At 39.7% G+C, this 23,425-nt stretch overlaps 1 protein-coding gene across 1 annotated transcript in view; it reads right to left on the bottom strand.

Annotated features, from left to right (window-relative positions):
* NKAIN3 (sodium/potassium transporting ATPase interacting 3) overlaps positions 1-23,425 on the bottom strand; it is a gene marked incomplete at both ends in the record, with an annotated part of 385,268 nt that overhangs the window by 87,818 nt on the left and 274,025 nt on the right. Inside the window, one exon of the mRNA XM_082479460.1 lies at positions 3,143-3,340. Within this exon, the coding sequence (XP_082335586.1) occupies positions 3,143-3,340 (198 nt within the window). The remainder of the gene's footprint in view (positions 1-3,142; positions 3,341-23,425) is intronic.

The raw sequence follows: 23,425 nt of genomic DNA, 5'->3' as shown, positions 1-23,425 counted from the left end.
CTCACCAAGGGCACTAACTCAGACCTGGATTGTCAAGTGGAAGCTCATTAATCACTGCTGTAAGATACAAGTTTATTATATTTTGATTACAAGCAGTGGCAAGGAAAAAGCACTCAGCATCTTAAAAAAGGCATTGGGCAATGCAGAGAAATTACCTTGAACTTTCAGACTACTTCATTCTAGACAGCCAGACAGGATGACAGATGTAACCATGTACACTGTTTTCTTTTCTTTCAAAAGAGAAATAGTCTTATCTTGAAAAAATGTAAAAAATTAAAATTTGAAAATATTTTTAAACTGATGACTGAGATTTATCCTGCAGATCACTTTTACTTTGCTAGTGGTAGTATTTACCCCTTGTCAGTCAGGTGAGGTAGCTGGTCTGAGCAACCAAAAAGGCTGCATATCCCTGGTCTATTCAGTACTTCAAGCTGTTTTACTAACTGACAAGCACTGGTGTCCATGGTTAGGAACATGACCCCTGAGTATTTATGTTCTCAGAATACGTCTGGACATCTGGGGTGTATCAGACCTCTGTGCACCCGCTTGGGGTGGGCCGGTTGCTACGTACTATACACAGCTATGTAGAGAATCATAGAATCATAGGGTTGGAAGGGACCTCTGGAGATCATCTAGTCCAACCCCCCTGACAGAGCAGGGCCACCTTAGAGCAGGTTGCACAGGATGGTGTCCAGGCAGGATTTGAATGTCTCCAGAGATGGAGACTCTACCACCTCCTTGGGCAGCCTGTTCCAGTGCTCTGCCATCCTCAAGGTAAAGAAGTTCCTCCTCAAGTTTAGGTGGAACTTCCTATACTCAAGTTTGTGCCCGTTACCTCTTGTCCTGTCACTGGGCACTGCCGAAAAGAGGCTGGCCCCATCCTCCTGGCACTCACCCTTTAAGTATTTATAAGCATTTGATCAGGTTCCCCCTCAACCGTCTTTTTTCCAGACTAAAGAGACCCAATTCCCTCAGTCTTTCTTCATAAGGGAGGTGTTCAAGTCCCCTAATCATCTTGGTAGCCCTGTGCTGCACCCTCTCCAAGAGTTCCCTGTCCTTCTTGAGCTGGGGAGCCCAGAACTGGACACAGTACTCCAGGTGCGGCCTCACCAAGGCAGAGTAGAGGGGGAGGATGACCTCCCTTGACCTGCTGGCCACACTCTTCTTGATGCACCCCAGGATGCCATTGGCCTTCTTGGCCACAAGGGCACATTGCTGGCTCATGGTCATCCTGTTGTCCACCAGGACTCCCAGGTTTCTTTCTACAGAGCCGCTCTCCAGCAGGTCAGCCCCCAACCTGTACTGCTGCATGGGGTTATTCCTCCCCAGGTACAGTAACCTACATTTGCCCTTATTGAATTTCTTAAGATTCCTCTCCACCCAACTCTCCAGCCTGTCCAGGTCTCTCTGTATGGCGGCACAGCCTTCTGGTGTGTCAGCCACCCCTCCCAGCTTTGTATCATCAGCAAACTTGCTGAAGGTGCACTCTATCCCCTCATCCAAGTCGTTGATGAATATATTGAACAGGACTGAACCCAGTACTGACCCCTGGGGAACACCACCTGTCACTGACCTCCACCTAGACTCTGCACCACTAACCACAACCCTCTGAGCTCTGTCTTGCAACCAGTTTTCTATCCACCTTACTGTCCATTCATCTAACCCACTCTTCCTAAGCTTTCTTATGAGGATGCTGTGGGAGACTGTGTTGAACGCCTTGCTGAAGTCATGGTAGACCACATCTACTGCTCTTCCCTCATCTATCCATCCAGTTACACCATCATAGAAGGCTATCAGATTAGTCAGGCATGATTTCCCCTTGGTGAATCCATGCTGAGTACTTCTGATACCCTTCTTTTCCTCCACATGCCTTGAGACGACGCCCAGAACAAGCTGTTCCATCATCTTTCCAGGGATGGAGGTAAGGCTGACCGGCCTGTAGTTCCCCAGGTCCTCTTTCTTGCCCTTTTTGAAGACCGGAGTGACACTGGCTTTCCTCCAGTCCTCAGGCACCTTGCCTGTTCTCCACGACCTTTCAAAGATGGTGGAGAGTGGCCCAGCAATGACCTCTGTCAGCTCCCTCAGCACTCTCGGGTGCATCCCATCAGGGCCCATGGACTTGTGAATATCTAATTGACTAACTGGTCCCTCACTTGATCCTCCTCAACCCAGGTGAAGTCTTCCTCTTTCCCTGTTAGTTTCTCCAGGGCCTGGGACTCCTGAGGGCTCGGCCAGGTAGTAAAGACCGACGCAACGAAGGCATTCAATAACTCCACCTTCTCCGCATCCTTCGTCACCATGGCTCCTGTCTCATTTAACAGTGGGCCCACAGCTTCTCTGGTCTTCCTTTTGCCTCCAATATACTTGAAGAAGCCCTTCCTTCTGAGCTACCACTTCTACCAGAGAATGAGCTACCACTTCTAGGAGATCACACACAGCTCGTGCCAAACAACCTTTTCATCACAAGCAGAAGCAGCCATCGGATAGAAGAAAGACTGTGGTCAAGACTGGGCTGTTGCTCCCAAAGCATTTTGTCCAGTGCCAGCTTTTCCCTGCACTGCAGGCTTTTTATAATGACTTCACGTATGTGCCGTTTTTGACTGGTATTGCAACTAGAAGATCATGGAGGTAGAGTATTTTGATAACGCAGAGCAAATGACGTGGTTAAACACAAATGAGTACTTAATTCCTAATAGTTCTCTGACCTTTTTCAAGTGTTACATCCATATCTCACTTTGGAAACAAACTTAGCCAAGTATCGTGTGAAACATATTTACATTCAGCGCTGAATAAATACTGTCATTGATTGCCAATCTCGGAAAGGTTTAGGCAAATTAATTTTGGATAAGTCTGCACTTTTTTGTTGTACATGTCTCAGTGAACAAGAGCCAAGAGCACGAGCTAATTTTCACCTGTCCCAGCAAAGGCCAGAATGGGGACTATGCCTGTACTGAGCTTTATGAGATATAAGGAAAGAAAAGAGCAGTGTACGTTTTAATAACGTGAATATCATTCTCTAATTCAGTATACAATTAAAAATCTGTGCTGCTATCCATCAACTACTACATCCCTCCTTCAGGGCAGAGACACCCAACAGCAGAAGTCTTCCAGGATCCGAGTACCAGAGGAAATGGAAACTTACAGAGAGGAGTATTTGGATAGCGCTGTGAATGACCTCCAGGTACTGGAAATCAATTATGCAGCCCGTCACGGAGACATAGGAGTAATCCTCTAGGATGCCGGGAGCAGAAGGACGCACCACCCTTCGTATGCAGCCGGGCCCATGTTCCCGCCACCAAGAGCGGTGCATTGAGATGTTAAAGGTCATGAGATCGGTTTCCTAGGAGACAGGGAGGGAAAAAGCATGAAAACCTCGAACTTTGTGGTATTTAAGGTAAAGCAAGGGAAATAAAAGATATTTTCAATTATTACAAGGAAAACGAGATTAATAACTTGCCTTCCCCTCACCCCAGTAATTTTAACATGAAAGTAGGCCATTAAAGGGGAGAGAGAAAATTGCAAACATCTATCGTTTATATTGTAATTGTGCTGTCTGGCAGAAGAACCGTGATATCAGGTACTGTACAAAACACAGTGCATATCCTACTTCTCCATGGATGTACAGCCTGAAAAGCAATTTCATTGATTAGAATGTCACTTAAGCATTCATTTTTTTAACAGGCAACAGAGATGTTTTACCCTGTGGTACTGGAGACAATCTAAAACAAAATTCCACCATATTTATTTAAAATATTAACTATAAATTACAGCTATTAATTTAAGTAGGACCACAGCCAGGCAGACTGTTCCAGCTGCCAAAGATTCAAGTGAAAAGTTTTCTCCAGCAAAGCACCCTGTTCTCTTTTCTCCCCTCTGCCCCCCATCCAGATGAGCATCTTCTCAGTTTAGTGAAAGAACCTGCTTCTGTGAACTGATCTGCCTTTACAAACAACTTCTCTTCACTCAAATCATCTTCAGCCTCAACCACAGCTTGTCTGACCGGGCCTCAAAATCTACCCTCACGGCTGCCGGCTCCATTGTAACCCACACAGCATGTACAACGTCTGTGCATTTCAGTAAACATCACCCCACTTCCATTTGGAGCAGTGAAAGCGGCAAACATACTAACATACCAAAGATTTTCTAACAGCTCATCTACGAAGTACCAACAGGAAAATTCATCTGAATTAACAAAAGATGTAGGCCTTTAGGTCATGCTCAGGTAAAATACAGTGAAGTTGAATTTAAATGCCAAAACCCAACCTCCTCACTGGACATAAATGACAGTTGAGTTATGTTGATAACCTAAATAATTAATTCAGATTTAGATTTCCACGTTTCCCCATCTCAAGTCCAAGGTAGTTGTAAAAAATGTGTGCAAAATTGTCAGCCGCATGCTCATTTCCACACAGGCCAGTTTGTGAGCATTGACTTGACACTGATTTGCCCTTTGCATCCCTTTCCAAAAACCCATCCTTTCTGTCCATCTGCGGCTGTTTACTTTCACCCTGACCAGAAGGATGTTTGGAGCAGATTCCAGCTGCAGGAGTCCTTTTGTTGTTTTCCTCTCTTAACTGCCTTTATTCCGGCCACACCTGAAAATTAACAGGTGAATGACATCCTGTCAGTCTTTGTTACTTCTAGTTAGCAATAAGAAATCTGTCTTTGTGGTTTGCTGCTTCGCTCTCCGTAACTTCTTTACCCTCAGAATGCAGACTTGCTGGAGCATAATTTACAGTTGATGAGGCATTTGTCTTTTGACTTTGCATGCCATTCCTTGATACTGATTTAGAAAATTTTCAGCTGCAATATGATAATGACATGTGAAATCAGAAGTTGACAGACAATTCAGTTGAATGAAAATACAATTTTAAATATAGAGTCACAGGAAACAGCCAGTTTCTGTGTACAACAATGCCAGAGATTGCGCAGTGCTATTGAATGCTTTTAACAATTGTCAACTATAAGAAATGCCATTTGTCAAGCAACACACACATATTCACTCTCATCTATTTCAGAAACTCTTTGTTGAGTAGGAATACAGATTTGCCATGTAGGTTAGTGTGTATCAAATCTTGTGAGGCAGCACTTTGTTATCACAACTGTGGGAATAAATTGTGAGATCTGTGGCATTGGTGTTGCAGCAATCTTTGCTCTCAAGGTTATTTTGTGGGGCTTGGTTTTTTGGGGTTGTTTTTTTTTTGTTTGTTTGTTTGTTTGTTTTTATTTGATTATAATGCCCTGTTTCAGTGTTTGTGCTTGGCTAGTTCACAGCCAATGGTAAAGAAAAATGGTAAATGTGCATGGGGAAACAGTTTGATAAATGTTGCAACACATTTAAAATATAAGAATCTGGCATGTGGTCAGTACAAACACCTCTTTTAAATAAAATATTTCATTTCTCGAATACTGTTATGTTTCATTCCTGGGGAGATTAAAACAAATGCTTAATTTGCTAGTCATGTTTAGAGAAGCCTCTCTGACCTTGTTTACTAACAAACTGATGAACACGAGACGTGTTTCATATTTCAGGGCTGCTGGTGATGCAGTGAGAGAAGGAAGCAGTGATATTATAGTGAAAATTCTTTGATTAAAACCAAAAGAGATGTCATCACAGCACTTGCTGCTTTTTTTTTAATTATTATTCAGAAATTATGGATAAAGGCTCGGAGAAGAGCTTTTCATAATTACTTTTCACTGTGTGTGTTACGTCCTGAGTCCTCAAAGCAGGTAAAAGCGGATAATGATGGCCCAGCAAAGATCAGTTTTAGAAATGCAAACAAAACCACCTGGTGCATTAGCTTGACCTCTAAAATATCACTTCACAAAATGGCAGCCTTAAGCTGTTTGAGCTGATAAATGTTAAGCTGCCAATCAATAAAAGAAAGCCTGATAAAAATCAATTCTTTTTCTTTTTTTTTTTTTTTAGCGGCTGAAGCACACTCCTCTCTAACATCTTGGAGATTCTTAATCCATAAAGTGAGTCGAATGTGCCAGACGTTAAAAAATTAACCTGTATCTTTATCATCATTTACAGAAGTATAGAAAATTCAAAGGCTGTTCATCTGGGTGTACAGGTTTTAAATATCAATGAACTACTGCGAGTGTTTCAGTATGTGTGAATTCAGAGCTCGGAAACCCTGCGCATGGTGATAAAGCTGCCGCCCAAGTGGCTTGTTCACAGTTGTATCTTTAATAAAAGTTAAAAATTCTTTCAGAAAGTAGAAGCAGATGCTTGAAGTTTTCCAAGAGAGCATGTACTATTTTCCAATGTCACAAGTCATCATTAAGCAAATGCCTATAAAATGCCTAATCTTCAGCAGGTGATGTAATGTAAACTGCTTATTTCTTATATAAGAATGCTGCTGCTTCACAGCAAGAGACTCAACTTCAGGCTCTGTACAGATACCAAGTATTCTCTTTGAGACTCATTTAACAATTGAAATTTCAATCATCGATGGAAAACTGCCGTCTCCTGAGCTTCAGAGTCATATATCTTGACTTTACTTCCATACATCAACAGGTAAACTATACTTCCTCAGCTGGTAACCTCTCAGACAGATGCCATAAACAGTGGGCCGAACACAGATAACAGGACTTTCAGGAAATCATGTGGGACATATGGAAGTGACATACGGAAGGGAAATTCTGTGTCCCACTCTCCCCCTTTTCAGTCAGCATTGAAGCAATACTCCAGCCTATGGCAAGAAGTTTGTTTCTGAGTGCAGGATAAGCCAAATATTCACAATTCTACTGATGTAGAACACCACTTAACTGTCTATGGCTTTTTGAGCTTTTAAACTATGTATAGGATTTGTGTTGGCTGTCAGCCCAAGGATTAATTTTGATCATTACTGAAAATCATTGCTATGGCAGGTACTTTCTTTCAGGTGAGATGTAATCCCAATAATACTGTTTTCTAAGTGCTTGGAGATAATCTTTAATTTCATTACATCTGCTTGAATTCAAAATTTGGTTTCAAGTGGACATTTTCTATTGGGCAGGGCTTTGAGCAACCTGATCTAATGAAAGATGTCCCCACCCATGGCAGGGAGGTTTGTCTAGATGAACTTTGAAGGTCCTTTCTGACCCAAACCATTCTATGATCTTATGATTCTATTTCTAGCTGGTGAATCTAGATTTTAACAGATAATAGCGTAACACAGTTTATTTTAAAACTAAAGAGCGATAATAAGGACGATGTTCTTTTCATTTATTTGTGTATACTTTATGTACAGTGCCTATAACAATACCACAAAAAATTAATGAGAAATTAAGACTAACTAAAATCAACAGATGTGAAGACAAAAAGACACTAAAACTCAAGGAAAAAACCCAACACACCAAGACTGCTTGTATAACAGACAAATATTACGCTGTGACATGATGATTATGCATTGCAGAAATAATTTTTTTTTCACTGTATGTTTCTGCTTTAGGACATGCTATTTTATATTTATTTCATTCCTTGTTAGTATCTGAAAAATACGCTCTTGGGAAAACTGTAAAAAAGACATTAGCCTGTTGAGTGGGATGGAGGAGAAGCATGTCTTACTCCACAAGACAACAGTCAACACTTGAAATTTCACAGAATGGTGCAAGAGCACAAAGACGTGGCAAAGGATAATGTTAGAGATCTTGACTTTATTGTTGCTTGTGTGGTACCTAGCCCATCCTAAAACTTTTTATTTTATTGATACATACTATAATGCTTATTATAAACAAACATTGCTGAGGCAATAAATATTCCCATCCCATTTCCTAAGAGTAATTGGGATACTGTAGTTCTGACTACAGTTTCTGTTTTCACCCATGAGGAGAAAAGATTTTCAATCAAACACCTGGTGAACAGGTAATAAAAGATAATACGCATAATGGGAGGAAAAAACCCAGTACATTTCCTTGTAATTCCCTACACTCAATTAAGCTTGTAGTTAAGATGGAGTGGTGTTGGCATGGACAAGGGACACACACATTCCTTAGTATCTAACTTCAAGGAGACATTAATCCTCATTAGGTACAAATGATGTGTTCCAGCATTAACAAAACCTGCTCTAATTGCAGAAGTACTTTGAAGCATGAGCATCAGCTATTAGCCAAAGACCCTTCTTGGAAGCATAACTTTAGTTTTCTACTCTATTATTTCCTGAAACCACAGTTTCTGATCCCAGCTTGGTCTGCGTGTGACCAGTTATGCTCCATCTCCTCTCACTACCACTGAACAAATTGGTTTTGGAGGTCTGGGCAGATAATACTGAAGTCCGCTGGCAAATAGGGAAACTTGTGTCACTAGCTCCCACACTGTCTTGCTTGGGATGATCATTTTTGGATATTGACTACTGACTCCATTCCTTTTTTTTTTCTTTTTTTTCTGGTTTTTTTTTTTTTTTTTTTTTAATTTATACTCTTGCTTCAGTGTTACACAGGTGGCTTTTACCTGCCCCATGAGCTAGAACACAAAGGTAGCCCACTCAATATTCATGACATTCCTGTTAATAGGATGGAACAATGAACCACGCTGTTTCCAGGCAAGCTTTCTAGGTTGAGGTGGCCGCTGAAAATATAATACATTTCTCATCCTGAGCATTCTGGTGAAGAGATTACATGAAGAGCATTCTTAAATTGAAGCTTATGGGCTGACTCTATTGGGAGTATTCAGCTGTCTGAACTGTCTGATAGCAAATTCATCTCTGTGGTAGCAAACCCAATGCACACTAAACCAGAGGAACCATGTGATACACCTAAATTAATTACCACTAAAAGAGAAAATTCACAGTATCAAGGTCTTCAGACGTAGACCATGAAGTAACCCCAGCATCATGGGCTGAGACTGGCTAAGAGAGGTAAAGAGGCAAAGTCACTTTTGGGTACTGTGGTTAGAGGTTCATGGTTCCCACTCACTGAGATTAGAGGTTCACAGATTGAACACACCCTGTAACAGAGACATCAGAGCCTGACTACAGGAAAGGATTTCCATATCAAGAATAACTACTATTAGAAGGTTACACTGATTTAATATTTTTTTTTCCCAATCAATCCACACTACGACACTTGTTAAACATTTGGCTACAGGACACCCCTTGCCCCTACACCCCCCCAAAAAGAGATGTACAAGTTAGGCAGTACTGTCATCTTCTTTTATTATTTTTACTCCTTGGGCTACAGAGAGTGTTGTCAGATTTTATTTTATTTTTTTAAAATTGAACAAAAGAACTTTTGGAGATCTATTTGGAAAACAAGCAGATGATCCACCTAAATGATAAAAATAGTTTCTCTGCAGTTTAATTTGCCACATGCTCAGGGATCTGTTTCCTGCTTTGCAATTTTACAATTAGATTTAACAAACTCACTAGAAAAGCAGAATGTATTCAGAAAGGCAGAAGGGAAGAAGTCAACAAGAGAAGCATATTGCTGTCTTCTTCATGCAGTGTTAGTATTAGTCACAAGAACAAGTCATAAGAATCAGCAAGGGGTTGTTTTCTGAAACTTGTTGGCCCTAAAGATGAGCTCTGATTTTTGGCAATATCCATGCTCAAATCCCAGCTCCATGGCTTATGCCTTTTTCTTGATCTACCTCCCTTTTGTGGCAGTCTCTCTGTCCAAGAAACAGCCTGGAGAGGTAACACAGTGTGGCAGAAATAAGCTCCAAGTCCAAAGGAAATAATGGCCTCAGACAGGGTGATGGGATCAATATGAGCCTTACTCATCACTTGTCATAGGAAATTCAACATGAGCACAAAGAAGTCATGACTGCCCAAAAAAGCCGTTGTGCTCTGATGGAGTCCTTGACATGTGATTAAGCTGAGCACTTAGTTTGAAAATTGCTCTCGCCTATTCCCTCTGTTGTTCCAGAGGTATGAGACAACACAGGTTTGGAGTGATGGGAAAATGTGAGCATCGCTTCAAGCTTTGAAGACTGGGAATAGGATAAGGGTTTGTGTGAAGTCAAGGGTTTGCACAGGTTAGTGTGTCCCTCACTCAAGCCATATCCGATTTTGACTGAAATGATGAATAAAGACAAGACTGAAATGTTACTGTAATAGCAAAGAACTGGAAACATCATTGGCAGGCCATATATAACCACCAGCATGCATCCTCCAGGAAAACTTCCTAGGGTAGAAATCCAGGAAAAGTAAAAGAAGGCTTGAAAAAGTCTTGGTATACAAAAAAAAGTGAAAAAGTTCCAATTATTGGCCATAAAAGAATTCTGTCCAAAAGGTTCATAACACTGAACATTTGAAAAAGGAGTTTATAAGGTAAAGCAATTTTGAGTCTCAGAAAGAACATTTTAACCTATCATTTTTATTTTATTACCTTGCTGTTGTTTTTGAATGAAATTGCTGGGATTCCTATAGAGTTGTGCAGACATTTGATATATCACAAAATTAAAATTCGTCACTAACATACCTTCCCTCAAAGATAAACTGCCCCAAAAAGCTATAGAAAGCTCTTCCCACACTATTTTGCAATATTTTATCTATTGATACCCAAGCAGAAGGGATCCGACTCATGTGCCTAGTCACCTCAGCACTGCATACAACCTCTAAGCATTCAACAAACACATTGGTTAAGAAAGTACACACCTATTGAGAAGACTCTTGCAATGTTGATGGGGACTGGATTCCTACACATAAAGTGGACAGGTCTGGCCTGGCTTGATGATGCTAAAACTGTTCGCTCTTCTGTAGCTCTCTCTCTTTTGTACCATGGAGACCCTAATGTGACAAACCCTGCAAAACAGACTCCTTGGGGTTTTAGTTCTAACGTTACTAGGAAATGTATGCAAATAGGAGACATGGTTTGTGCCAAATGCCCACATAATCCAGTATGAGGAACAGATGCAATGTAGCCTCTAGACAAAACAGGATTCAACTTTATTATTATCCAGATAACTGTATTTTGTGCACAGTGGTTGTGAACAAAGACAAGGCATGGGGATAAAAGCATGATTAAGAATACAATGTCACAATAATAGTACAGTTAATTTTAATGATTTTCTTCATTTCTGGTGGATTCTGTGCTCTGTCTCCGTGTCCCAGCTATAAGAATACCATAGCATCTTTTGATATATAAGGAGATAAATGCTACGCTGGAGATAAATGCAGGAGAGTGGGTCCTAAATTTAAGGGTCTGTACCAGACTCCAATGACATTAAAAAACACCATAAAAAGACTTTTGAAAAATCACTTGAATGTTAACATTTCTGACAAGAAAAATAACTCCCTCTTTTGAGACTAACCAGAATGTTCCTACCTGCATCCAGGAACACTTTTAAAGATTAATAGGCCAGTTTAAGCAACTGCTGTTGTGTTCTCTGCTTTGCTTGCTTGAAGCGATGCAATTGCTCACAATATTGCCAACTCTTGTTGTTTTATGGCAAGTCTGGTTATGTTCAGCATTTTTGTTGAAGCCTCCATTCCCAGGGACACGAGATTACAATAAGAAGTTTGGCTTGTTACAAGGAAGTGAGCTGAAGAGTAAAAGCTTCAAAAATAATGAGCTCTACTGCTAGGCACTTCCAGTCTGTGCTGTAACTTGCATTATTTGCTGCTTTCCTTAAAGCTGTGCTGGAATCTAGATGGAAAGCATCTGCATCACCAGTTCAGAACACGGCTATCCACGGCACCATGTGCTGTAGTCCTCCACCTCAGATGATCGTGGATCCATCAGGTTATAGGAAAGGACCAACAGTTTTTTAACTGTTTGATCAAAAAGAACGTCCCAAGTGCACTGCATGATTTCATGGAACTTATGTCAGTTGATCCAAATTTTTATTTTAGAGTGTGTGCAAAAGGCAACCAGAAAGGTGTGCTAATTCACTGCATGTTTTGCGTGAACTCCTGTACAGCTTATTGAATAAAACTGTCTGCCACTAACAGATTGCTAAAAAGTGAGTACCTGCACTGCTGAGGCCCTTCTGAAGACTCAGAATACAAAATGAGACAAGATGCAAGAAACTGCGGAAGTATATTCAACTGGCAGGGGTCTATATTCTTACTGTTTTCATTTCAATGAAGCACAAGATGCTCCCAGAAACATATGCTTCCTTATGACACTTTTGCTTCTATATTTCTTCTCTGTGATATCAGGTCATCATATTCTTGCCAGTCCCTCAGGTTTTGTTGTGCTGTTTGCCAATGACCTTGGCTTTAGCTGAGCAATCCTTTAATTGCAGGCCTCACTTGCGTTCTGCTGGAGCAATGACAGTCTCCAAAATGAACTTGATACACATTTTTAAAAAAGCAAAGACAGTCCCTATGGAACCCTTAAGTTCAGATGACGAAATCTGAAATCCTCCCTCTCCTAGCAGAGCTAGTGAAACACCGATAAATACAGAAAAGAGAGTCTGTTGAAGCAGAGCTCAGTTAATACGATTTATTTAATTATTATTTTCAGATTGACTATAGGCATTGGTCCACATTTAGGTTCCTTAAAATATTTCATGTATTTATGTAAATAGGTAAATATATGCATACTTCGTATTTTATTTATGTACACACATTATGCATGTATTTATATTTTTACATAAATATATAAATAAGTACACATATATTTATATTTGCCTTTATATTATTATATATTTACAATTTATATTTATATTTACCAAATTAATGACTCAACAGTGCTTTCCTGAGAACAACTATCAACCGTGGTCAAATGCAGCATTAACAATCTCCTTCAGCAATGCATTGTACCTTGGACTTAATCATATTTAAATTTGCAGCCTAATCCATCTCCAAACCTCAATAACTCCCACAGACGTTCACACAAAATAGAGTTTTCATTTGTCCTCTCCAGTTACTTTCAGATTTTCAGAAGACTGTTTCAGGAACAAGGACCCCTTTTTCTCTGTCTCTGATGTTCTCATACTGTCTGTATAGCAGGTCTTCACCTATCATAATCATAGAATCATAAAATGGTTTGGGTTTGAAGGGACCTTAAAGACCAACTAGTTCCAGCCTCCCTGCCATGGGCAAGAACACCTTCCATTAGACCAGGTTGCTCAAACCCCCATCCAACCTGCCCTTGAACACTTCCAGGGGTGAGGCATAATCAAACTTCTCAAGTTCTTTTGATGAGATTAATCAGAAGGATCTGATAGTGTCCAGTAACTTCTGGATAATTTCATGTTTGTCACACCAAAGGAAATCACTGAGGTGCTGTCTACTTACATTCTTTTCAGTCTGAAGAAATTTCTTAGAAAAGTTCCTTTAATAAACATGGTTGAATACGTTCCCCAGAAACGTATTTTTAATTCAAGAGGGAACTTTAAAAGACTCTGTCAGGAACTTCAAGTCTAGGTGGATTACTTAATCGTCCTGTTAACAGATGTTATATAAATTTGGTCACTTTAATAGTTGAATAAAGCCATACAGAAGCCTAATGATCCATTCACTCCTTAACACCACGGACTTGTCTGTAATCCATCATCATGCAATTTTTAATGTATCCTGCTCTAATAAATAAGAACAAAATGAGACCACTGCAAAGATACAAGAGCATATTGATATTTGAAATGATAGTTTCATTACACTGTCAAATTTAAAATGATATTAACAAGCAAAGGGAAGAACAATAATCAGTTTTTAGATAGGCTGATAAGAGTTGTGAATGACAGCAGGACACAACTGTAAAAGGACAAGTAATATTAACATCGGTTTACATACTTACACTGAATGTACAAAATCAAGACTACTATGTAAAGAGCTTCCTCAAATATAATAGAAAAAGAATTTTCAGTTTGCCTGAGGAAAAAAAATCAAAACATTGCCAATATGAGGCTTTTTTCTGCAAGCTGCTGAGTAGCTACAAAGTCCAATACACTTTGGAGATCATTAACCTTTACAGTAAATAATAGTACTTACTACTATAACTAGCATTTTCACTTTGTGTTTCTGTTTTTAAAACTGATTTTAAAAGCAGTGATATGAGGATGTCAGTGTGACTCCAGAAGGCAGCTGAACGTCTGAGAAGTCTACAGGGCTACAGAGCTGATTCGACAAACACTAAGGCACGTTATTTAATTTCAAAAAGCAACCCATTGACATTAGGGATCTACATTTAGATTTGCTGAACTGGGGCCAGCAAGAATGGCAATAAGAAAGTTATGAGAAGAAAAGGATGAGAAAGGTAAAAACATGAGTATATTCTTACTAGCCCAATTGTATATATCTTGAAGATAATACAGAATTTCTTTTCAGTATAGTATGTCCTAAACAGAATTGTGTAGTGCACTGATGCATAGAGGAAGGATTCCTTGAACAAATATGTAGCATATTTTGCTGTAAGACTCTAGTTAAGTCTGTGAAAACAGTCCGCAGGTAACTGTCATGGATGTTGATGTTACTCTCTGGTATAACAGCTGCTGTTTTAAGAACATGTTTTTAAAGGTGAATTTCCCTTTCAGCCTCTGGGAGAGGAAGAGGAGCATGAAAGAGTAGATGGTTACATTTAGCTCATTCCTTGCTTGTAGCCAGCTAATGTTGGTGTGCAAAGATATAGAAAAACACAGCAATAAGCGTGTTTGGGGGAAGACGGTAGATAGGATAAAGCAGGGACATTTTGACATGTGGAGATATTAAGTAGGATGGGAGAAAGTTTCCTGCCTCCTATTGCTCCCTGCCCCTCGCAGACTTCCCCACCGCTACTGTCTCATTAATTGCCTCTTTTCAGAGCCAGAGACTGAACAACAATTTTACTTCTTAAAGCACTGCTGAGGGCTGGCTGGACGAGAGGGGACGGGTGAGCTTTAATTACTCGCTGGCTGGGCACAGGCTGCATGTCTCTGGGCATCAAAGTAGTGCCAGCTCAGGTGACAGCAGCTGTGGGGAACACCAGAAACCAGCCCTGTCCGGGAAAACCGCCTCAGCGCAGTGTATTCCGATGCTGTTTAACAGGGCTAGGGATCAGGAAACATGATGGGAAAAATCTCACCAAATGCTACAGCCCCATTGGTATTTCTAGATAACTCTCATATCTTCACACCTATAGTACTGCAAGTCTTAACATCTACACATTCCTGGATTTGGGTTTAAAACTATGTTGCATATTAGCGATACGGCCGTGCAGCCATTGGTAGTACAGACCCTCAGGAACTTCAGACAGCTTTGGATTAGATCCCTTTCAACCTTACTCTGGGACAGGGAAGCATACACCACTTCGGTCTAAACCAGAAGGATCTGAGATGAGAGGATAGCTACAGGTGGGTAGCTATAAAGGCTCATCGACATGCCCACCTACAAAATTGATATGCCTTCACCGCCCTCCACTGAACTTTGCTTTCCTGTTTGGAGTGAAAATAGATTTTGCCAACTTAATATTCTTTTTAAAAAAATACAATTACTCACGCAAACACAAGGAGGGCATTAAGTCATTCATATAATGTAATCAGGTATGACTTTGCACAGCATGCAGAACACGTGGCGAGAGAGCGCTTACTTTTGCAAGTTAGAAAACAGGGTAAACATCTGCAGATGTCTGAACTTGACGATCCTTTTAAGAAACGAAATTGTTATTTCTGAACTTTTCTCTTGCCAACAGGAAAAGCGAATATTACACAGTAAAGAATTATGACCCAAACACGGAAAATTTAAATATCCTAATGAAAAAAAAAACAACCCAAATGAAAAGCCCTCAATGTTCACATTCTGTTTCATTTTAAATGGATTGTTAAGGAAGCAATTTTTCAGCTGAAAATACACTTCCACAGTAAGAGTACTAAAAAACAGTGTTAAAAAGACCATATGTCTCAAGGTTTATCTCTGAACAAAGAATATGGCCTAGTTAGAAACCCATGAAAAGGAGGATTTCTGAGAAATCTGATCTAATTTCACAGCTTTAAATATCGTCTAGAATACGTTACTGTATAATTTTGCTACTGGTTTGTTTCTTACAGAAATATTACAATTATTTCACGTGATTCTATGAAGTCATTATCTCAAATGGGTACGAAATTTGAAACAAAAAATTAAATGTTTGAGACGTCACCTTTAAAATGCCTCTTCACATGATTTTAGTGAACTCTCTAACCTGGTTAGTGGTCTAGTTACAGTTCCTTTTAAAAAAACCTTATTGATAAAAGCTACATGGTTTTCAAAAGATTCAAAAAACTTTACAATTAGCTTGGTACACTTTATTAAATTCAGCTTCTACTTGGGAGGAAAATTAAAAAAAATAAAAAAGAAGTGTTAATTATTTTTACTGTTCAGAAAGCACGACTCCTGTAAAATTGTGCTAACTTTACTGCCCTGTATCTTAGAGAGGTAAAATGTGTGGTCTGCTGTTCAAAGCTGTAAGTCCACAGTTGCCATTCAGTTTCCACCAAATTCTCCCTGTTGGAGGTATTGTTGGCTGCTGAGTGCTGGAAGCCACAAAACATATTTGTGGAAAAGAAATCCTAATCCTATAATCTATCATACTGCTCCATTTTCTTTTCATAAACGGCAGAATGGATCGGATGCTCTGTTGGTGGAGCTTGAAATTTGACATGGAACAGGTTACCCAGGGAAGTTGTGGAGGCCCCATCATTGGAAGTGCTCAAGGCCAGGTTGGATGAGGCTTTGAGCAACCTGGTCTAGTGATAGACGTCCCTGCCCGTGGCGGGGGCTGGGGGGGGGGTGTTGCACTAGATGATCTTTAAACATCCCTTCCAACCCAATGCATCCTGTGATTATATGCTTCTATGAAATAATTCCACTAATTCCAATAAACACAGTTTATATAAGTCTATATGGCCGGGCTATCTCTCCTGTTTGATTGCAGAATGAGCAACTGCTGAAGTCACTATGAGTCAGTAATACCTTCTAAGGCCACTGTTACATTTCTAAGTCAAAAGTCAGACTTCATTCAGATTAACTTCTTTAAAAATTTAGATGACTATTCTTAATTCAACTTTAAAAAACATGTGATGCGAGATTGACAAAATTAGGAAACATCGTCTAAATGTCATAAACAGATTATGGTGTTAACATGTTTTCACACAGAATCACAGAATCTCCTAGACTGGAAAAGATCTGTAAGATCATCTAGTCCAATCATTAACCTAACACTGACAAGCCCATCACTAAACCATGTCCCTAAGCACTATATCTACACAACCCTTAAATACCTCCAGGGACAGGGACTTCACCACCGCCCTTGCATTCCATACCTGATGACACTTTCAGTAATGAAATTCTTCCTAATATCCAATCTAAACTTCCCCTGGCGCAACTTGAAGCCATTTCCTCTTGTTCTATCATCTGTTACTTGAAAGAACAGGTCAACTCCCACCTCTCTACAACCTCCTTTCAGATAATTGCAGAGAGAGACAAGGTCTCCCCTCAGCCTTCTTTTCTTCAGGCCAAACAACCCCAGTTCCCTCAGCTGCTCCTCATAAGACATGTACTCCAGACCCCTCACCAGTTTCGTTGCCCTTCTTTGCACATGCTCCAGCACCTCAATGTCCTTCTTGTGATGAGGGACCCAAAACTGACCACAGTACTCAAGATGCAGCCTCAGCAGTGCCGAGTACAGGGGTAAAATCACCTCCCTGGTCCTACTGGCTACACTATTCCTGATACAGGCCAGGAAGCCGTTGGCCTTCTTGGCCACCTGGGCACACTGCTGGCTCATGTTCAGCCGACTATCAATCAAAACCCCCAGGTCCCTCTCTGCTGAGCAGCTTTCCAGCCACTCCTCCGCGAGCCTGTAGTGCTGGTGGGTGTTGTTGTGGCCGAAGTGTGAGACCCGGCATTTGGCCTTATTGAAACTCATACAGTTTGCCTTGGCCCATCAATCTAGTCTGTCTAAATCCCTCTGCATGGCCTCCCTACCCTCGGGCAGATCGACACTTCCACCCAGCTTGGTGTCATCTGCAGATTTACTGAGGGTGCATCGATACCCTCATCCAGATCATTGATAAAGATATTAAAGAGGACTGGCCCCAGTACTGAGCCCCGGGAGATGCCACTCATGACTGGCTGCCAACTGGAACTAACTCCATTCACCACCACTCTCTGGGCCCGGCTATACATTAAGTGATTTTAAGTAGTAGCTGGCAGAAAGAAAACAATGGAACTGCAATGCTCTGTCATGGAATGACACCCCCTTACATCCCAAAATGAGCTTTCTTGGAATGTACTTCCAGCACGGAACACATTTTGCTAGTACTATATAATGAGAGGAATGAAATATCAGTACAAATGAGGACTACCTGTAATGCTAGCATTATGATTCATGGAGGTATAACTATCTTTTTTCTTCTTATATTAGTACATAGCTGCTTTAAAATTCACTTTGCTATGGTTTGGAGAAAATATCTTGTTCTTCAAAATTTGTGTTGGTCTTATTTGTCAGGCAAAGTCAATAATGCTGTGCAGAATAAAAAAGTTATTGTGATTACATTAACAAGGTTATACAAACGGACTTGTCTGCAAAAGGATGTTTCGATAGCTATGATTAGCTTAACTCATTACTTCTGTGGAAGGTGCACTTTCTGAGAAGTGGGAAGGCCACCTCCAGTATATGACTTAGACTCAATTCAAGTACAATTCCTCCCACAACTTTTTGAATTTCAAGCCATGTATCTCAGAAAGGCCAAGAAAGATTGAGACAAAAAAAAAAAAAAAATAAGACAGCATTCTACAAAACATCTAGTTTCTAAGAATGCAAACAGTTTGTCTTCCCTGAAATAAAAATCATAAAAACTTGACAAACTTTATATGTGGATCATGTCTGTAGAATAAATTCTTTGGAGTCCTCTTACTAAAAGCAAAAAGAGAAAACAGCTCTAAAGAAAGGAGGTTTGCTCTTGCTCATGTTAAATGCCGGCACGGACTATTCTTCGGACAAACTTTAATCTCTAAGAACTTTACTCATGTAGATTGTGCTAACTCATGAACGAAAAGCAAAAAACTAACCCAAATCCAGACAAAACAAAAAATCCCTATTAACACAGCATGAGTAAATCACACAGAAGCAATTCACACAGATTGCCACAGCCAAAGCCTGGTCACTGAGTGGTACCATTTCAGCTAAATTGACATAATTAAACTGGCATGACTTCCACAGCTGTAGAAACAATTATAATGCTACAAAGGCATTTCAACAGTTTTTCTCATTGTGCTACAGTATGGAGAAGAAACCATAATGGTATAAGGAAGCTTCATAATATAAAGCAGAATAATGACCACAGCGGTGACTACACCATTTCAATAATTTAATTAAAACTAAACCTTCACCCCTAACTCTTGCAGTAGTAAGTAAACTGTACTGTTTAGCCCAAGCCTTTACTTCCTGTAAACTGTAAAATGGCCTATTAAGGGGTAAATTACACTGCTGGTGTCGTATAAAGGGCCCTAACAAAATTGCAATTGGCCCACACTGCTGGTGTGACTCAAAGCCCACTAAAGAATTTTTTTGCATATGGTTCTTAGAGACATTTTTAAGGAAATGAGAAAGCCTGTTTAATCTGTACCTAAGAGCTTCACCAATATGCATGGATGACATACTGCTTTGGGTGGTAATCTATTAAATTCTGATAGTGCCGTACCACATTTCTGTAAATCCTAAACAAACTACTGCAGCTTATGTACAGAGCAACTGGACATCAAACATACATCGTGCAGACCATCTGACTGTCCGCATCTCGGGTCAACTGAGCATTTGCAGTGCATTCCTAATGAGAACTGTTGGATCTATCAGTCTTGAATGGCTCATTCTCATAGATATGTAATAAATCAGGTATGTTTTTAAGTCTGCTCCTATCTGATTTAAGTTTGGTTTCCTAAAGAAAGAAAGCTCATAGCATCTCAGTAGGTACATACGTCTGTCTCTCAGTCCCCTCGGGGCATTTTATTGCATTGGCAAATGAAGAAAGGTCTCAGGCATGTTAACTTTCCTAAAGATTTCATTAAAATAAGAAACCAGGAAGAGGAGAAGGACCTTAGGGAAAGTTTGCCTTTTTCTGATGTCAGAGAAACCATAAGGGAAATTGATGTCAAAGCACAAATATAAAAGGAAGCATCATTACTTTGGCTGCACCTACAACTTCTTATATTGCATATTTACTAGGGTTTCAACAATGTTATGGTTGAATGTTGTCAGTAACGAAATTACTACATTTTTGGGACAATGGCCATCAGAAGTTGGGAACTGTTTTCAAAGTATCAAAATATATTATGTACCCATTAAAGGAAAAATAAAGAAAAATAAAAGCTTGCCCAGCTGAAACCGAGAGGCACAGACTGACCTTTTCTTGCCTGCTACATTCAGGCAGGATGTCCAGCAGTGCTGGACTTACAGGAAGATCCTGTAAGAGGAAGCTCAGTTGAAACAAACCAAACAGCCTGCATGAGTTAAGAGGTTTAAAACCCTAGAAACTGCTACTGGTTGATCAAAGACCATGAGAAGAAGTCCACCCCACCGGCCAGGCTTGGTTGTTGCAATAGGAACAAGCAGCAAAAGAGCATATTGCCATTGAGTTTTATGGGCGAAGAATGATGGTTGAAGATTGGGCTGAGGAAGGCTCCCAAAAAGTGAGAGAAGGTGTCTTGAAAAGAGACAAGGGAGTTTCTCAGGAAAACAAGTCTCGGCTCTTTTGTACATATTCCTGACCAAGGGGGATTGGTAGTTCTTATTTCCCTTTTTGATACCTAAAGATATGTTGGAAAAGCAATACGAGTCCAACCTTGCATCTGGGAGAAAACATGGTTAAAAAGAAGAGGAAGGCCTGTAAATAAACAACCAGATGCAAACTGCTGATCTAAGGAAGAGAGAATGGGCAACTCACTCTAAAACCTGTATACAGTGGTTGCTATCCTAAAGAGTATATGACTTAAATCTAAGATGATAAAGTAAAAAAAAATCATAGTAGGATAAAAAATAGAAGTTGCAAGCTGGGGAGGTATAAGACAAAGTCTTAAAAAAGAATGAAAAATACTCCACCAGATTTCTGATCCATCATTACCAGGAGAACCTGATGAGTGAGAAAAGAGAGAAAGCATCCAAGAAAATGGAAGTGCTTAGGACTGACCTTGTTGAGCTCTACATAACAGAAAACACCCTCCCCTCCCCAGTATGAAGTCATCAGAAGACAGGTCCCAGTTTAACTCTTAGAAGTATTTTGTGATACTTTCAATTCACTCATCATTACTTCTGCTTATTGCCACATGTATTATCCTAAAGAAAGCATCTGTGTCTTTTTAGATTTATGTATTGTTCTAGCTATTGCTTCAGCAGATATGAATCATTTATTCTTTATTGCTCTATTTTCATAATATAGTCAATTTTGCATACTTTGATCTGTACAGAAAACAGCTGCAAAAATGACATGAATCACATCTGGTGAAATGCTGCTCTACTGAAACCAACATATGTTTCTCTCGATTCCACTGGAGCTGAAGTTTTCCTTCAGCTGCATTACTTTTGCTTCTGCCTCTGCTTAAATTTCCACATCCTATGTTGAAACTTGTCCTTGTCTTCCAGACCCTACTCATCCCCAACTCAGCCACCATGATGGATTGCTATTCCTATCAGAGTTATTTTTGGTCCCTTAAATTTTGCCAAAGACTAGGTGCTTTTTCTGTGCATTTTCAATGCTTAAAGAAGTAAACAAGAATAAATGAAAGCAACTATTACAAATCACAGTATTTTAAAAATGTTCTTCTGTAAATAAATTGGAGAATTTATTTTCTACCATGGTACAATATGCAAACAAAATATATAGTCATGGGAATTACTGCTCCAGAACATGACGTGAGGCTGTAGCAGTATAAAACAGTACTTCCTTTTATAATACATGCATAGTCATCTGCAACACTTTTAAAAAGTTATGAATAGTTACGAGCCCTTCCAAATTACATAAAAAACAAAGGAAGAGAAAATATAATTCAAAACTAATACTATGCCACAGGGGGAAAAAAAACCTTTTTCTCTCTAGAATACTTCATTTCCTTACCCCCTAACTTAGATTCTCTGCTAGAGAAAATGGGCAATGAAATGCATTTATGCACCTGCACTGAAGGGAATGCAGACAAGAATGTTTAGCTTGCTAAACAATTTGGCCTTGGCAATGTGGTAGTCAGGGAAGAACAGAAATTAGGCATTGGGTTTTAGCTTGGAAAAGCCAATAGTAAGAGAATAAGTAACACCAAGTTACGAATCCTGGCAGCATACCTTGGATAATTAGTGTTTCTGCAGCAGCAACATTCTAGGCATGAATGCCATTTATAGCTATAGAGTAATTATTAAACGTTTTTAAATCTCCTATGACTGAGGTTTACTGTTGCACATTAGACTTACAGTCAAATATCTACCACCATCATATTTTACAGCATTGTCTGTTGTCATGAATAATTCCAGGTGTCTGCCTGGAAAGATACAGAGTGATGTTAATACTATCTTGTTAATATCTAATCCCTGTAATGTTCAGAGAAGTCTGTTTTCCTATGGGTTTGCCCTCAGGATATTATCAGGGTGGGTTTAAAGAAGCATTTTCACCAATTTTTACAGATAAAATTAGTTGAAATCATAAAATTGCAAATATGACAAATATTTCTCCTATTTCAGTATTTGATTTTGTAAATTGTATAAAACACCAAAGCTGCAATCATGCTTCATTCACAATGTTGATTAGTTGGTCCAAGGTCATTGCACCCCTGCTTATTGTGAATTGCTTAGTCTCAGTTTTTACGTGCATGCTGGCTGTCTAAGAAAGGGGAAAAGTAGCTCCAAATCAACCTTATTGCTTCTGCCAAATCTTGGTGTCAGGTTAATTTGGAGCAGTCTTTTTGTAACTCCCTATTCCACCAGCTAAAATAATCCTTCTTAATGTAATCTCCTGTATGTAATGCACTTCTCTAGTATTTTTTTTTTTAAACTCTTAGTATTGCAAACAGGTGAGGTAGGTTTGAGACAAGAGTCTCTAACCTTGAATGAAATCCTCAACCACTTGTGTCCTGGTTTCAGCTGGGATAGAGTTAATTTTCTTTCTAGTGGTTGCTGTGTTTCAGAGTTGTTATAAAAGGAATGTCGAAAATGTATATTGTTTTAGTTGTTGCCAGGTGATGTTTATACTAGTCAAGGAATTTTTTCAGCTTCCCACAGAAGCTGAGAAGGAGCATAGACAGAACAATGGAATGGCCAGTGGAATATTCCGTACCATAGATGTCATGCTCAGTATATAAATGGGGGTTGACCTTGGGGCAGGAATCCGTGAGCACTGCCCAGGACAGGTTGGATAACCAATTCACTGGGTGGTGAGAGTGAGTTGTGTTGTATTACTTTATCTTGTATATTTTTTTAGCATTATTATTATTGTTATTTTCCTTTTTCTGTTATTGTTCTATTAAACTGTCTTTATCTCAACCCATGAGTATCTCCTTTCCTTTCCTTTCCTTTCCTTTCCTTTCCTTTCCTTTCCTTTCCTTTCCTTTCCTTTCCTTTC

Source organism: Vanellus vanellus, assembly GCF_965231255.1.
Source record: "Vanellus vanellus genome assembly, chromosome: 2".
NCBI lineage: Eukaryota > Metazoa > Chordata > Aves > Charadriiformes > Charadriidae > Vanellus > Vanellus vanellus.
The sequence above is the reverse complement of the archived record's forward strand: the minus strand, read 5'-3'. Positions and strand labels throughout refer to the sequence as shown.